This window comes from Mesoplodon mirus (genome assembly GCF_964341445.2).
Source record: "Mesoplodon mirus genome assembly, chromosome: 6".
Taxonomy (NCBI): Eukaryota; Metazoa; Chordata; class Mammalia; order Artiodactyla; family Ziphiidae; genus Mesoplodon; species Mesoplodon mirus.
In genome coordinates, this window is record NC_138982.1 from 131264555 (window position 1) to 131281781 (window position 17227).

The following is a 17227-nucleotide window of genomic DNA, read 5'->3' on the forward strand; positions in this document are numbered from 1 at the left end:
CGTGTCCCCTACATCGGCAGGCAGACTCTCAACCACTGCACCACCAGGGAAGCCCTACTTGTAATATTTTAGTTCTTATATTTTAAAACTCTTTTAAGGAAACATGAGAAAATACTACCAATTGTCAATTCTGGGTGGTGGATATTCAAGGTTTTTAAAAATGTTATCCAAGTACTTTGTATTTTTATTTCTCAAATTTAAATATTTTAGTGAGAAAGAAATTTCAAAAACTGACTCAAAAAGAATGCAAATACCTGAATAGTCTAATAACCTATAGAAGATTCCCCCAAACACCAGAGAACCACCCACTGAAAGCACCAAGCCCAATCAGTTTTATGGGTAGTTCTACCAAATGCTCCAGAAACGATGTCCTAAGGAAGCATAACCCTGATACAAAACAGAGCTAGATCATTAGCATTTCAAATTCAACAGTGTATTAAATAAAAGAAAAATGCATCATTTTGCCTGAGTGAGGTTTATAAAAAGAGAGCATTCATGATTCAACATAAGAAAGGCAATTTTTGTACTATATTGCACTAGAAAAAAATGAAATAAGGAAAACAAATCTTAATCTTAAGGCTCAACGTTGAAAGTTCAATGGATGTAAAAGAAAAAAAAAGGTTAAATTTAGTAACCATTACATTATGTATTTTTTCAAATCTTTGCCAACTAGGAATAGAAGGAAACTTCTTAGAATAGAGAGAGAAAACATTCACCTTAATCAAAAACAATAGAGGATGCCTCTATCCGGTGCTAGTCCATAAAATAAAACAAATTTTAATACTCTAAAGAGGAAAGCAAATGTTAGTAGCTGCAGATTATATAACCGCCTAATTAGACATTCCAAGTTCATCTCCTGACAACCTGTAAGCGAGGCTACTCTCCGCCCCCCGGTGCCCCGCCCCCACTGCTGGGCCTGCGCCCTTGCACGCACGCATGCGCATTGCGCATAAGCGTGAGCCGGAGGAGCGAAAGATGGCGGCGCCTTGGTTCCCTACGCCGTTGCACAGGCATGTGGGCCGTGGCTCCTTCAGCGACGTGTACGAGCCCGCGGAGGACACATTCCTGCTGCTGGACGCGCTCGAGGCGGCGGCAGCCGAACTCATGGGGTGCGACGAGGGCGAGGGTCCCCGCGGGAGAGGGCTCGGGAGTCCTGGAGAGGCGGCGGCGGACGATCAAGGCAAGGACTGTCGCCGCCGTCCCCGAGAGGAGGCGGTGTCGGTCCACTTGGCGACAGTTGACACCAGAACACCGTATCTGAGGATTTTTCCGTGGATACACGTAGTCAGTGTAGCGGGGATCTGCCCGCAGTTGCCAAGGTGGTGTTTTGGTCTCAGGGACTCCATGCTTCGTCACCACGCCGGGATGTATCTTTTCCTATCAGCTGTTAACTGAAGACCCTAAGCCCCTGAGAGTAGCGATATTATAACACGTTCAAAAGCGAAACATTCTGAAAAGCTGCGTCTTAATATTACAACTTTTAGTAAATATCAGTGTCGCATGACATTAATTTACTCAGTAATAAAAGCATCTTCTAGCAATGGAAGGGCACAAATAGGAAATGAGGTTGTAAAATATTGGAGTAGGGGAGTGTATTTAAACCCACTGAATAGCATACTCAGCTATCTAGCAACAGCCATTAGCCCCATGTGACTACTGAGCCCTTGAGATGTGACTAGTACTGAATTTTTCATTTAACTAAAAAAATTAAAGTTACATGCAGCTAGCTGCCTATAGAATATACCCTAGCTCCTAATAAGTATTAAAATTGATTTGTTGAAGTGCTCATATAAGTTTTAAATTAATAATATAAAAAGTGAATACTTACATTGTCATTTTTTAAATGAAGGAAATTTGGATAATTAGATTTATGTAAAGATCAAGAGTTGAAATGGGTTTTCTCAGGATGAAACAAAGAGTTGTCAGGCTTCAAAGATCCGTATTGTGTTTATTTATCCCTCGTGGTCAGATTTTTCCATGTGTAAAATGCCCCAACTGTTATTAAACTAGTTTTTCATTGTGAACGGTGGAACTTTTGGATTTACTGGAAGATAGGATGGAACAGTACTGTTTTATAACGTCTTTTATTATCAAGATATCACAGAAAGATTTACAAGCACAAAGGGCCTTGCAAAGTGTGCTTGAAAAGGAACCGATTTTGTTTTAAAATCTTGGGTATTTCTGGTCTTGGAGTTTTAATTATTTATGAGGCCACAATAGTTATTTTCAAGTAGAAGCTGCCTGGTAAGATTCAAGAGATCTTGCTACAGCACAGTAAAGGCTTGTCAGATGTGTAGAAATGGTTCCAAAAGTGAGGAACCCCTGGAGTTTGTTGGTTTTGAATAGTTGTTTGGAAAGTTAGGCACTAGAGAGGCCCCTGTATCCCATCAAACCTATTTCTGTAATGGGGATAATTCGTGCCTTTGATGTATATATATGATTATAGGGAAGGACAAATACAGTAGAATCAAGAATTTATTATATTCAATAGCATTCTTAGGAGTATTATTAATATTCTAAGATCAGATACTCAGATACTTTCCCAATTCAGTGTAGAGCTGTACAAATAGGGAATTTCTTTGCTGCTCTAAATCTTATCAGTAGAATGGGGGAACTTTTCTTTCCCTGGGATATGCGGATGGACTTACAAATTACTTCAAAGTGACAGAGAAACTGTTTTTCATAAATAAATATTGTAGTAATATCCTATCATTTTAGGAAATACCAAACTAGAAGCTCCTTGTGGAAAGGGCTGATGTCTTCCATATTAATATTTCCAACCCTAAATTAACATTCCATGGTTTATGTAATGTTTTATAGAAATTAATTGAAAGCTACCTGCTATATTACTATTTTACAGACTTAAAATAAATTACATACCCCAAAACAGTTTTGAACTATGCAGTATTAAGCACAGAGTGGTTGTCGGAAATCAGCTTATTTATAAATTTGTTTTATATTTCCATATATTTGTAGGTGAGGGATGATGCTGGATAAACAGACATAAAAGTAGCATGAGTTATTTTCCAAGATGTGTATTTTAATACCACTACTAATACTTGTTTTATTTTGTTTTTTTTAGAGTGGAAATATGCCTTGAAGTAGGATCAGGGTCTGGAGTGGTATCTGCATTCCTAGCCTCTATGATAGGTCCTCAAGCTTTGTACATGTAAGTATACCAATTCATCCACATCTTGCTTGAATGAAATCACTTTTGTAAGTAAATAATATGTATCTGATAGTGTCTATTTAAGTGTAGTAAGTACTCAGATGCAAGTTATGCTTCCCTAAAAGTTATAATTGCATGTTCAAAACCATTCCATCATACTGCATAATTACATAAGAAGCATAATAATTTTAGGTCATCCCTAAATTTGAATCTTTTTTTAAAATTTATTTATTTATTTTTGGCTGCGTTGGGTCTTCGTTGCTGCACGTGGGCTTTCACTAGTTGCGGCGAGCGGGGGCTACTCTTCATCGCGGTGCGCGGGCTTCTTATTGCAGTGGCTTCTCTTGTTGCAGAGCACAGGCTCTAGGCGTGTGGGCTTCAGTAGTTGTGGCATGCAGGCTCAGTAGTTGTGGCTTGTGGGCTCTAGAGAGCAGGCTCAGTAGTTGTGGTGCATGGGCTTAGTTGCTACGCGGCATGTGGGATCTTCCTGGACCAGGGGTCGAACCCGTGTCCCCTGCATTGGCAGGTGGATTCTTAACCACTGCACCCAGGCTACTGGGACCCAGTCCCTCTCTCTCTTCCTCCCCTCCCCAGACCTTTGCCCCAGCTTTGCTGGCCAAGTCGTGGGTCTTTCTTCCATCGCTTCATTGCATGGTACAGTTCACTTTGGCCCTTTCCCATCCATTCCCATGTCATTGCTAACCACACAGTACATTCCAGCCCCTCCCCTCAGAGGCCTTCAGAAGGCCTACATTGGTTCCCTTATCCCCATCCTTGTCCTGCCCTCTTCCCTCACCAGCTGGTTTAGAAGGATTTAGAATTCCCTTTGTCTTTTTTTAGTACATTGTACACACCAAAGTGTCAAGCCAGCCATTCATAACACCCACCACATTCTGAGCTGCCTCCTCACCATTGTGCAGGGCAGTTTGCCTCCCTCCTGCTTCCCCACCTTCCTCCCTACCTCCTTAACTTTGTACTAGGCGGGCCTGGGCCTGCACCAGCTCAGCATCTTCTCAATTTTTTTCATATTATTTATTATTTTAATTTTATATTAAATTATTAGAATAAAAAATGAATCTTATTTTAGATACATAAGTTGATTATCAGAAAAAATTGGAAGTTAATAAAATTTCTCTTTAGAAGATTTAAGAATATAGAAAATATAAAGAAGAAAATAAAAATCACCTTGGTGGTGCAGTGTTTAAAACTCCATGCTCCCAATGCAGGGAGCCTGTGTTCCATCCCTGGTCAGGGAACTAGATCCCACCTGCATGCCGCAACTAAGAGTTTGCATGCCACAACTAAGGAACCCACCTGCCACAACTAAGGAGCCCATGTGCCACAACTAAGACCAGGCGCAACCAAATAAATAATTTTTTTTAAATCACCTATAAATTTTACCACACATAGTCCAACTGTGTTTCCTCTATTTTTTTTCATTTCCTATGTTTTTCATTTAATATTGTATGATGAGCATTTTCCTTTTAAATTTCATTTTTGGTAGCTACATAGTATTCTTCTGCTGGATTCATAATTTAATAAACTCCTTCAGATATGTGTGCATGTAAGTGTATTCTTCTACTCTTGGACATTATATCAATATAACAATCTTTTTCATCAATGTAACAAATCTGAGTTCTCTTTTTTATTCACCATTATTAAAGCATTCCAATTTTTTTATAGATCTACTTTATGTAAAAGGAGTAGAACATTCCTTGCGTTTTTGTCCGTAGACACAGGATGTAGTTGGTTTCTTTTCTGTTTATAGGTGCACTGATGTCAACCCTGAGGCAGCAGCATGTACACTGGAGACAGCACGCTGTAACAAAGTCCACATTCAACCAATAATTACAGATTTGGTAAGCTGTTAGTTCTTGTCCAGTACTGTAATAATTAATTTTCTTTTCAAGTAAGTTAAGGTCAAGGTGATTTAGGTCAAATAAACTTGAGTCATTAATTAACTTTTAACCCGCTGAACAAAGTAAATTCTTGACTGATATAATCCATCTTTTCCATAATTCAAAGGGACTTTCTCTTGGCCTGTATAGATCAGGTATCTTTCAGTCAGAAGAATGCTCAACCTGGCTTTAATAGAAAGAGTGAACAGTGTCAGGAACTCAAATGATGTTACAGGCATCTTTTTCTTAGCTGTAAACTTCTCTCTAGTGGCTGTATTCCTCAGCAGTTGTTCCCTTCATGGTAACAAGATGCTTGCATGTATGTATCTTGTTTCTCAGCAACTTCACAGGGAAAGAAACACTTTCTATTCAGTTACTCTAGCAGAAGCCCCAGAATGAGTGCCATTTATATCAGCTTTAGTCATATGCCTATCTCTCAAGGGGGACTGGAATATGCACATGATTGGCTCGAGCCTGAGTCATAGTCCCACTCCGGCAGCTCGGTTGGGATAATCCAAGCCACTTGGATTGAGAATGAGAGGAGGTAGAGTTTCCCCAATGAAAGTCAAGGACATGTAATCAGATGAAAGGCAGAATGGGTCCTGGGCAGGTAAAAACAACAAATGACAACTACAGAACCATCATTTTAAGTTACACATCGTACGTTTTTCAGTTCCATTTTTTAAAACATTTTACATTATATTAGTAAGATTTGGATGATTCTGAACTTTTTTTCAGTTATAAATGTGATTGCCTTTTTATAAGCAAAAATCATAATAGTGTGTACCAGGTGGGCATAAGAAATATAAAATGCTTTCCATGCTTCTTGACCTGTATTATTCTTGTACTGATAAGGGTATTGAGCTTTTCTTTTTTTAAAATTCACAAATGATTTTACAGCTTAGAAGGAATTAAGCCAAAGATCTAAGAAATTCTATACATATCACTAGAAGTTGTTACTGCCATTAAAAATTAGACTATCAAGAAAGATAATCAGTGTGGTGATTTTACTCTTTAAATTTTTATTTTATTTATTTTTTAATTAATTTATTAATTTTTGTCTGCATTGGGTCTTTGTTGCTGCACGCAGGCTTTCTCTAGTTGCAGCGAGCGGGGGCTACTCTTCGTTGCGGTGCACAGGCTTCTCATTGCAGTGGCTTCTCTTGTTGCAGAGCATGGGCTCTAGGCGTGCGAGCTTCAGTAGTTGCAGCACACGGGCCCTAGACTGCGTGCGGGTTTCAGTAGTTGTGGCTTGCAGGCTTAGTTGCTCTGCGGCATGTGGGCTCCTCCTGGACCCAGGGATCAAACCCATTTCCCCTGCATTGGCAGGTGGATTCTTAACCACTGTGCCACCAGGGAAGTCCCTAAATTTTTAAAGTTGTTTCTTTAATGTGTCCATAATTAGTATTATATATATTTTTGATAGAACAATAAAACTTTAGAGGTACAAGAAATTCAGAATATCTATTTTTGTTAACAGAGGTAAGGGACACTTTTGAAAGTCACATAATTAATAAAGTGATAAATCCAGAATTTAAGCCCACATCTTCCGAATCAAAGTCGAGAGGTCTCACAGCTGTATTATAACATGACTGGTGGTAGTCAGTTCTAAAGCTGTCAGAATCCATTCTTTCAGTAATGAAAGCTGACCATGATGTGGAGTGTTGACTTGTGGCAAAGAAGGTAGGAAGAGATAGGTATGAGCATAGGTATTGTGATCAATTTACAAAACTATTTACATTTGCTTGTATTCAGAACACTGGACATAGAGTGTCACAGCTATCATATAAAAGAAAATCATTGTTTTGGATAACTGAGTTTGTTCACAAAGTAGTACTTTCATTGTATTTCTTTTTTAGTTTTAGAAGAAAATCTTTTTCATATATGTCTTATGCATTTCCTTACATTCTTAAAACAAAATGAACATAATTTTACCTTTTAGTGATTCAGGGTCATTAATATGAATATCAGTTATTATTCTGTACTATACATGATAATGACTAAGGTTTATTCAGGTGTTTCTGCCTTTACATTAAGTAGCTATAGCCTGCAGTGATTTTGAGGGGTTTTTTTCTCTCCTCTTTGTCTGTCTTTACACTTGCTTTATGTTGTCATGTTTCACTGCTGCCCATTGATAGCACTTTCCTGTCTCTTTTCATGTGCTTTGTGCTAGAATACCAAACAATTAATTTAGTTAGACTTGTATTTAAACTAAGAGTTAAGGGATTCTGAATAAGTGCTTCTCACACAAAGTACCTTTTGCTGTATGGATTTAAAACTTGCTGTCAGAGGCCTGTTTTGCTTACTTCTTAATTCTTGGGTTTATTCTAGTGCTGTGAGACTATTCAAAAGGTAGATATGGATGAGTGAGGGTTGCCTGTAATTAGACTTTATATCCAGTCTGCAGTGACTTCTCATTTAAATCCATTTTCTTTTTAATTCGGTAATTTTCTGTTTTTTTAGTATCAATTTGTTCCTTTATTTGAAGTCCAGTACTGAAATGATTATTAGTATATAGTACCTCAGGGCCATCATAAATAATTACACAGCAAATTCTTTTCTAATGTCCTTACTCAGCATTTCTGGAAAATTACATTTTTGAATTCTTTTTACAATTGGGAAACTTAATTTCTTTATGGAATTGAAGACAAAGCTTTTGGTTATTTCAAATATACTTCCTCACCGATGTTATTACTAGAAAGAACAGCAGATTAACTAGTCGCCTTTCTACTTGCAGAAGATACACCTGAATTATGTTCCGCAAAATAGTTATCTGTTCTCTTTTTAAATGAGTAGAGAAAGAAGTTACCTTTGAAGAATAACAGGGTTGGAATTCATGAGTGAGAGTCAGTGTGAAGTAATAATTGAAGGAAATGGCTTTAGGGGTGAGAACTCATCCAGATACAGCATTTTTACTTTACTGTGCCTGTGAAGGTATAGGATGACATCATCAGACATAATTTTTTAAATACTTCATTATTTAATTCAATCAGAGGGATGCTTTAAATGGCATTTTGCCCTAAATATACTTTCTTTAAAAAGACATCTTTCTTGGGGCTTCCCTGGTGGTGCAGTGGTTGAGGGTCTGCCTGCTAATGCAGGGGACACGGGTTCGAGCCCTGGGCTGGGAGGATCCCACATGCCGCGGAGCAACTAGGCCCGTGAGCCACAACTACTGAGCCTGTGTGTCTGGAGCCTGTGCTCCACAACAAGAGAGGCCGCGATAGTGAGAGGCCCGCGCACTGCGATGAAGAGTGGACCCCGCTTGCCACAACTAGAGAAAGCCCTCACACAGAAACGAAGACCCAACACAGCAAAAATAAATTAATTAATTAATAAACTCCTACCCCCAACATCTTCTTTAAAAAAAAAAAAAAAAAAAAGACATCTTTCTTATTCTATAGAAAGTTGTATCAGTTCAAATATTTATAAAATGCCAAACAACTGATGTTTTACAGGTCTCTTCCCACTATTTTTAGTCCTTTGTTTCTTTAATATCTAATTGTTTTAGCCAATATATATACAAGTAATTAAAGAAGTAGAAAGAAAAACAAAACTCTGTCTTCTGATATTTTTGTCATTCATATATGTTTTCTGTCATCTTGTAAAATATTTCCCTTGGTTATAGAAAATAAGTGTAAGTTAGCAGCTATAACTTTAAAGTTGTGCACAAATCTATGTAGAATATATGAGAGCTTGCCTCCATCTTATTTTATCTTCTAAAAGTGAGCCCAGAATGTAAACATGTGAGCTGTTGAAGAGCAGAGTGTTCATTTTGATAAATAGTTTATTTTCCTTATTTTTAGGTAAATGCATATAATCTTTATCTGAATGAAAGTGTAAAGATATTTATCTCCATTTCTGTTAAATTTGGCTCTCTAACACATTTTTTCTAAAAACATGAGAGAGTATATTTAAAGATTGATTAGATGGATATCTATCTATCCATCTACTTATTTACTGTTTCTGGGTCCAGCTTAAAATTCTGACTATTTTGAACATTTTTTAGGTCAAAGGCTTGCTACCAAGATTGAAGGAAAAAGTTGATCTTCTGGTGTTTAATCCTCCCTATGTAGTGACTCCACCTGAAGAGGTAAGACATACAACAAAATTTAATTACTAATATTTTCAGCTTTTTTCTATCTAAAAGTCAAACATACTTCATTATATGACATCAGTCAGCCGCTAATAACACAGACTGCTCTCATTTTACTCGTAATTGTCAATTATTGGATACTATTGGTAGACATAGGAAAGGAACCTGAAACTAATGGAAATACAAACTGTGGTCCATACCTATTCTTTAAAATCCCATCCAAATCAAGCCATGGTGTTTAAATTCATGTATCTGTGTGTACCTTTATCATGAATAACAAATTTGCAAAAAAAGATCTTTTTAATCACCTTAAATTCACATAGGAATTATTTCTGAAAGCCTCAGCTTTCCTCCTTTCACAGGTGTCAGGAAGTGGAGGTGGGGGAAAGCAGTCCTCATCTCAGGTAGGAAAAAGCTATAACCCTGACACGCATCGCTGTAGCATTTCCAGTGATGAAGAGGCAAACCGCAGTAACCATTTCCCAGTTTAAAGAAAGGATGGTCAGGGCTTCCCTGGTGGCGCAGTGGTTGAGAGTCCGCCTGCCGATGCAGGGGACGCAGGTTCGTGCCCTGGTCCGGGAAGATCCCATATGCCGCGGAGAGGCTAGGCCCGTGAGCCATGGCCGCTGAGCCTGCACGTCCGGAGCCTGTGCTCCGCAACGGGAGAGGCCACAACAGTGAGAGGCCCATGTACCGCAAAAGGATGGTCAAAGCAGACAAAAGTTTAGTGATGGACTAGCTAGCTTTCCTCTGAATTATTGTACCTATTTTATTCTTTGATGATCACTCTCTGACAAGGCTGATAAATATTACATTCACCTTTACCAAGATGGGAAGGGTCTATATTGCTGCTGTTACTACTGAGAAGTTGTTGCTCCCCTGACATATGAACTCATGTGAGAAGGAAAGTCATTGTCATAAGGTGGACAGCAGTTGAGGGAAATGCAGCTTAATAAAACTTTTCTTAATATAAATTTATTTATTTATTTATTTTTGGCTGCGTTGGGTCTCCATTGCTGTGCGCAGGCTTTCTCTAGTTGCGGCGAGCAGGGGCCACTCCTCGTTGCAGTGCGCGGGCTTCTCATTGCAGTGGCTTCTCATTGCAGAGCGTGGGCTCAAGGCACATGGGCTTCGGTAGTTGTGGCATGTGGGCTCAGTAGTTGTGGCTCGCAGGCTCAGTAGTTGAGGCGCATGGGCTTAGTTGCTCCTCTGCATGTGGGAACTTCCCGGACCAGGGATTGAACCCGTCTCCCCTGCATTGGCAGGAGGATTCTTAACCACTGCACCACCAGGGAAGTCCCTGCAGCTTAATAAAACTCTTTAGAAAAGCACTATGGAAATAAATATCAAGCGTGACAAAAATGTTTTAGTCCAATAATCTCAGTCTTTGAGATCTAATTTAGGAAAATGATTAACAACAGAATATAAATTGTAATTTACAAAAATATGTTTAGTGCACCTTTATTTATGATGACAAGTAATATGAACCTATATATGTAACAGAAGAGAGACAGTTAAGTAAATCCTGGTGTATCAGGTCTACAGACTACTGGGAAGACTAGTGAATGAGGAGGAGATTCTGGGAACATGGTGAGATGAATGGGCTTCCTTTCTCCCACATTCCTACTCCTAAGCTGTGTGTGTAATTATGTAGGTAATTGAGTGTGGGCAATGACTTGGGCTTTGTCACAGTTCCAACAGAGAGAGCTAGTGTCATAATTTCCATTAGCTGAGCAATTAGCTGGAGAGCAGGGTTAAATACAGCACAACAAAGATTTTCTGGAGCCTGAAAACATGTTTTACTGTGTAAAACATTAGGAAATGAATTTAAAGATAATGTAGTCTCTGTCAAGACCTGAATCAGTGGCATGGAAACCAAATGAAAATATTTCAGTGCATTGAGCATGAAGATAAAAAGAAGGAAACAATGAAGGTAAAAGGTAAGAGACTTAGAGGTTAGATCCAGGAGACATACAAATAATAGGAGTTTGTACATATAAAAAGTTGTGGCTATACTTACTATTACATCCCTCAACATGAGGTTAGGTACTGTTGGTTTGTAACTGTGACTTATAAAGGATCAGGAGAAGGCACAGCAAAGCCCAGGTAGTAGGCAGTCAGCAGACCACTGAACGTGACTCCTTCCAGAGATGAAAACTTCCCCTCCCTGGCCTGTGAGAATGTGCTTGTTACCAGGCAATCCTCCTGGAGGGTGGTCTCTAGTGCAAGCAGACAAACCTGGCTGATCATCCCTTGGGGACATGTAAACAGGGTCCAGCACAGAGGGCTCTTAGTCCACTTTGAAACAGAAGTGACAAGGGACAGTCTTGGCAAAAGCTGTCATCACCATGCACTCTTTCCACAGGTAACTTTACCCTGTGAAACATCCAGATAATGGGCTCCACCAAAATAAGGGAGTAAGCCAAGAAACAGGAAGATATGGGCCCCAGAAAAAGGGAATTCTTGGAATGATAGAAAAGGGAAGTCTCCAGGAGGAAAGGCATGATAAAAAAAGCAGAGGAACTGATAAATTCCCTAGTATGATTAACTATGTGGGAAATTATATTGAGGAGCTTATGATAAATATGAGAATAATTTAAATTAGATACAAAAAAATTAAACAAATGGACATGCTGAATGCCCAATAGCTAAATAAGAAATGATACTTTTCCACAATAAAATATTATGCAGCCATTAAAAAGGAAATTGAACTATACCTGATCACATGAAGAGATTTCCATATGGTACTGTTGAGAAAAGCAAGATACAGGTAAGAATGTAGATATAATCCTTTTTTGTAAAACACAGACAAAAAAGAAAAACGTGTGTGTGTGTATGTAAGATGAGAGGGTAGCAGACAAGCAAAACAGGAAAAGGGAAAAGTACAGGTTTTTTTTTAAAGGAGGTATAAGAACATATTTCTCTTATTTGTACATGTATATGGTTATAGGTATAAAGAAATTCTTTTTTACGGCCACACCATGTGGCTCGCAGGATCTTAGTTCCCCAACCAGGGATCAAACCTATGCCCCCTGCAGCGGAAGTGTGGAGCCCTAACCACTGGACCGCCAGGCAATTCCCAAGAAATTATTTATAATGGGGAAATATATGCCATGATAAATGAATAAAAGCAGAATGTATAATTGTATGTAAATAATTTAAAATGTGGACAAAAACCATTAAAGGGATTAGGAAGAAAATAATTGTATTAGGGTTTAAGTAGTTTTTGAGTGATTTCATCAAGATATTCTTTTTTTTAACGTTTTTATTGGAGTATAATTGCTTTACAATGGTGTGTTAGTTTCTGCTTTATAACAAAGTGAATCAGTTATACATATACATATATTCCCATATCTCTTCCCTCTTGGTGTCTCCCTCCCTCCCATCCTTCTAGCTAGTCACAGAGCACCGAGCTGATCTCCCTGTGCTATGCAACTGCTTCCCACTAGCTATCTATTTTACATTTGGTAGTGTATATATGTCCATGCCACTCTCTCACTTCGTCCCAGGTTACCCTTCCCCCTCCCCGTGTCCTCAAGTCCATTCTCGAGTAGGTCTGCATCTTTATTCCTGTCTTGCCCCTACGTTCTTCATGACCTTTTTTTTTTTTTTTTTTTAGATTCCATATATATGTGTTAGCATATGGTATTTGTTTTTCTCTTTCTGACTTACTTCACTCTGTATGACAGACTCTAGGTCCATCCACCTCACTACAAATAACTCAATTTCATTTCTTTTTATGGCTGAGTAATATTCCATTGTATATATGTGCCACATCTTCTTTATCCATTCATCTCTCGATGTATTCTTAAGTTTTAGAAACAATATACAATGTTAAGAATCTAAAGATTTTTAATACTATATAAACTCTGGGCTTTGTTTCTATACTATAATTAGATCATTATAGGAAAAAATGCTTCAATGTACTTTTATGTAATAAATGGGTTCCTAAAAAACGGCTGTAGTACTCTCAGTAATCTAGAAGAGAGCCAGATACAGTGGGACATTTTGAAACTTTGTTGCTGCAAAGTAGATCTCTTATAATACAAGTTCTCCCTTTTAGTTTCTTCCTAATTGTTCTATATTAAGTATAAGAATTTAAACATTGTATTAATAGTATCAACTATTATTAAACCACATTATTATGCACAGAGCACTGTTCTCAAACTTTAAATATACTTCCTCATTTATTCCTAAAGGACAAAAATAATTTTTTATCATTTTCCTAATTTTACAGATAAAACTGTTGTTTTTCTAATTTTACAGGTAAGGGAGGAAACTAATTCATCAAGATTACAGACTTACCTGTATAAGATTTGGAGACATGAAGGGCTCTGTGAGGGAGTTTTCTCCTGTAGTGCCAGCTGCCATAATTAAATGTGAAATGGTGACAGATATTTAGGACCTTTAGCTTTATGTTGCTAATCACACAACGATCTATCCCAAGGGCAAAAAAAAAAGATGACAGGCTTATGCAGGGTCACACATGCTAGGAAATGGTGGGGCTCCGATTCAGCTTTACTGCTGCCTCCTCATCAGCAGTAAAATAAAAAGCATATACCTGTTTGGTGAACGTTACTTGTCAAAAAGATTCCGTTTTTTTAATGTAACTTAAGTCAAAACAGAACAATCTTTCTAATTGGTCACAGGTAAGGAGTCACGGGATAGAGGCAGCTTGGGCTGGTGGCAGAAATGGTCGTGAAGTCATGGACAGATTGTTTCCACTGGCTCCAGAGCTCCTTTCACCAAGAGGATTGTTCTATTTAGTCACCATTAAAGAAAACAATCCAGGTAATACAGACCAGTTTATCTTTTAACCATTTACTTTGCTGAAATCAAGGCTAATTATGTCAAAGATGGTAGTAACCCAGAATGTTATTGAATGTAATCACTGACAACAGATAATACAGACATAACATTCATGTTGAAAGAGGAGAGAGATTTTTTTAGAGGTAGATTTTTCTGATTTTAAAGAGTATTGTCTTTTTTGGAGCGAGGGAGAGTTTTTTCCCTAATTTATCAACTAATTTTCAAATACAGAATCTATAATCTTCCTAAAACACCTCACCCTCAATTCACCCTGTGAATTTTCTCTCTATATTCTAGTCTTCATGTCTTTGACAGTTCTGCTGCATACTCTTTAGTTCATCTGAAGTTTTATCATGAAAGGTATCTCCTGATACGATTTTTATATCTTGGTTTTCAGATTACTTGGTTAACTAAATCGACCATAATCTTTCTTCTCTTTTCTGCACATCTCAGGTTTGATTATTATCTTATATGTTACATTCTCAGCCCCTCATATCACATCATAATTAACTAGGGTTTTCAGTTTGTTTGGTTTTGAGGGTTTTTTTTGTTTTTTGTAACCCCAGTTTCTTGGTTTCATCTTTTTAGTGCTACTTATTTGGAAAGGGAAGGTCTTGCTTTTTTCAGTACTCTTGAAAGAAATAAGCTACTTCACTTACTACCGCTTTTCAATGTCAGTATATGATTTGCACACACCCTCGTTGGCATTTTTCATTCAAAAGGGAGGATATAGGGCAGAGATTAGAGCCAAGCAACTAAAAAATGAGTCATTTACTGTAACAGCAAGTATAACTAACGTTTCTGTTGAGTCCAGAGTAGGCTACCACTGCAAAGCAGTTATTCAGTCTGATTAGAATTCTCAGCAACACCCTGAAAATCCAAGGTGCTCTCATCTATCTGAAGTCCAAGTTCACTTCAATAGAAATTACATGGTATATGCTATTTTCTTAGATAAATAGAATGTGTAAATAGTCTGTTTATCATCTCATTAAACTGTTTAGTGATAATATGTACTTCACCATATGATTTAATTGGATTTTACCTTTTGTTTTAATTTTCGTTTTAGAAGAAATTTTGAAAATAATGAAGACAAAAGGTCTACAAGGGACCACTGCACTTTCCAGGCAAGCAGGCCAAGAAATCCTTTCAGTCCTCAAGTTCACCAAGTCTTAATCTACCGTGTGTGCTACTGAAAGCTTCATGCATTTGGCATATTTTGAAACAGAAGTCATTTCTTAGTTAACAAGTAAAGTCAGAAATTTGTCATATAGAAAAAGGCAGAAGAGTAAGGCATTTCCTTTTACCCAGGAATCAGGCCTACAGAAATATTTGCACAAATGCAAGTAAATATATATATTATATATATAATTTGAATTTTATATATTACATATATTTTATGTGGAGAATATATAATAAAAAATTATATTTGTAGGGCTTTCCTGGTGGCGCAGTGGTTGAGAGTCCACCTGCTGATGCAGGGGACATGGGTTCATGCTCTGGTCTGGGAAGATCCCACATGCCGCGGAGCGGCTAGGCCCGTGAGCCATGGCTGCTGAGCCTTCACGTCCGGAGCCTGTGCTCTGCAACAGGAGAGGCCACAGCAGTGAGAGGCCTGCGTATTGCAAAAAAAAAAAAAAAAAAAAAAATTATATTTGTATATGAAGAGAATGTTCATTTCAACATTACTTGTAATGGCAAAACAATGAAGTTAACCTAAATGTCCATCAGCAAAGGGATTGGTAAAATAAATTACAGTATATTCATGTTACTGAACATGAGTGACATATCCAGCCATTAAACACAAGTCAGTTCTGTATATACTGAACCAGAAGGGGTTCATGATGTACTGCTGAGCAGTGAAAAAAATCAAGTTGCAAAATAGTACTAACCTATATGTATATTTTTGAAAAACTAACAAAGAAAGTTTGTGTGTATGTGTATATAAGAAATTCTCAAAAGGTAAATAACAGCTGGGGATAGAGGAACTTTCATTCTTTTGTGTTGGCATTTGTACAATGATAGTGTATTCTGTAATTAAACACAATCTTTTATTTTAAATGTTTTAAGTTTACCTTTACTTATTTTCTCCATTCTCTATTACTTAGAATGGCTTCTGCCTCCATTCTTCTCCTTGGTCACATTTTTCCTACTTTTTATCCTCTATCATATATTTCTGTTTTCTTCTTGCATATATATTGCAGAGTGCTTTCATTTTTTTCTTAGGTCCAGGAGAGTTGTATGTAAATAAACCCAGCACTCAAATTAATCACATTTTTAAAAGCCCACATGTATCTTTCAAGAAATGTCAAATTACCTTTACTAAATTTAGGAACCTCTTCTGTAACTTCCCCACCATTTAAAATATACAGTTGACCCTTGAACAACATGGGTTTGAACTGTACGGGTCCACTTATACACAGATCTTTTTCAGTAAAGACATACTGCAGTAGTTCACAAGCAGTGGTTGGTTGAATTCGTGGATGCCGTGGAGGGCTGACTGTAGAGTTATATGTGGATTTTTGACTGTGAGGGGGGTCAGCGCCCTAATCCCCATGTTGTTCAAGGGTCAACTGTATTTATCAAAATCAATTAGCAGGACTGTGTAGGACCAGAGTGAGAGCAATCCGTAATTTTTTAATTTGGCTACATTCAGAATCACCTGAGGAAGTTAAAGATTATGCATTCCTAAACCCCACCATAAATCCATGGAATACTCTGCTGACCAGACCTAAAAACTGTATTTTTTAAAATGTACTTCTCAGCATTCTTTAGGCACCCTGTCAAATTTTAGAACTATTGCTTTAGATGGCATGCTCATTTAATCCTTTGGACAATCCACAGAAAGAATAGAATTATCTACCTTTGATGTTCAGAAAGGTTAAATAATTTGTTCAAAGAAACACAGTAGTAAAGAGTGAAAACAGTATGGCAACATTTCAAGCACAGATCTGACTCCAAAAGCTGTCTTTTTCTTTGCTTATGCTGCCTTCAGCAGCAAAAATTTCAAAATTAGTATTTACTTAAATCTGATATCTGTAAATAAATTTCCATTCCCAGAAACAGTGCCATCTGAATGAAATCTTATAGTAAATAACCTCTATCCCAGGAGAAAAAAAAATTAACTTAGAATTTTATTCTGGGCTCTTAGTCATAGTTTTGAGGAATGAGGTCCTGAATGCTTTTTCAAATAATGTTTGAAATACTTTTAAATGAGTATAGAGGACTTCTATCAACATAGGAAACTAAACATAGAAA

At 37.6% G+C, this 17227-nt stretch overlaps 1 protein-coding gene across 1 annotated transcript; it reads left to right on the top strand.

Annotated features, from left to right (window-relative positions):
* The first annotated feature begins 967 nt into the window (after positions 1-967).
* On the top strand, positions 968-16003 carry HEMK2 (HemK methyltransferase 2, ETF1 glutamine and histone H4 lysine). The gene is made up of 6 exons (XM_082625740.1): positions 968-1109; positions 3083-3169; positions 4938-5028; positions 9077-9160; positions 13813-13954; positions 15039-16003. The coding sequence occupies exons 1-6, from the start codon at positions 976-978 to the stop codon at positions 15143-15145; spliced, it is 645 nt and encodes a 214-aa protein (XP_082481866.1). The 5' UTR covers positions 968-975; the 3' UTR covers positions 15146-16003.
* The last annotated feature ends 1224 nt before the right edge of the window (positions 16004-17227 follow it).

Bases quoted from the DNA above. Each gene is read 5' to 3' on its own strand.
- HEMK2 (XM_082625740.1), top strand. From the start codon at position 976: ATGGCGGCGCCTTGGTTCCCTACGCCGTTGCACAGGCATGTGGGCCGT. The intron at 3,170-4,937 runs GTAAGTATACCA...TTCTGTTTATAG, and splicing joins GGTCCTCAAGCTTTGTACAT to GTGCACTGATGTCAACCCTG. The intron at 5,029-9,076 runs GTAAGCTGTTAG...AACATTTTTTAG, and splicing joins AACCAATAATTACAGATTTG to GTCAAAGGCTTGCTACCAAG.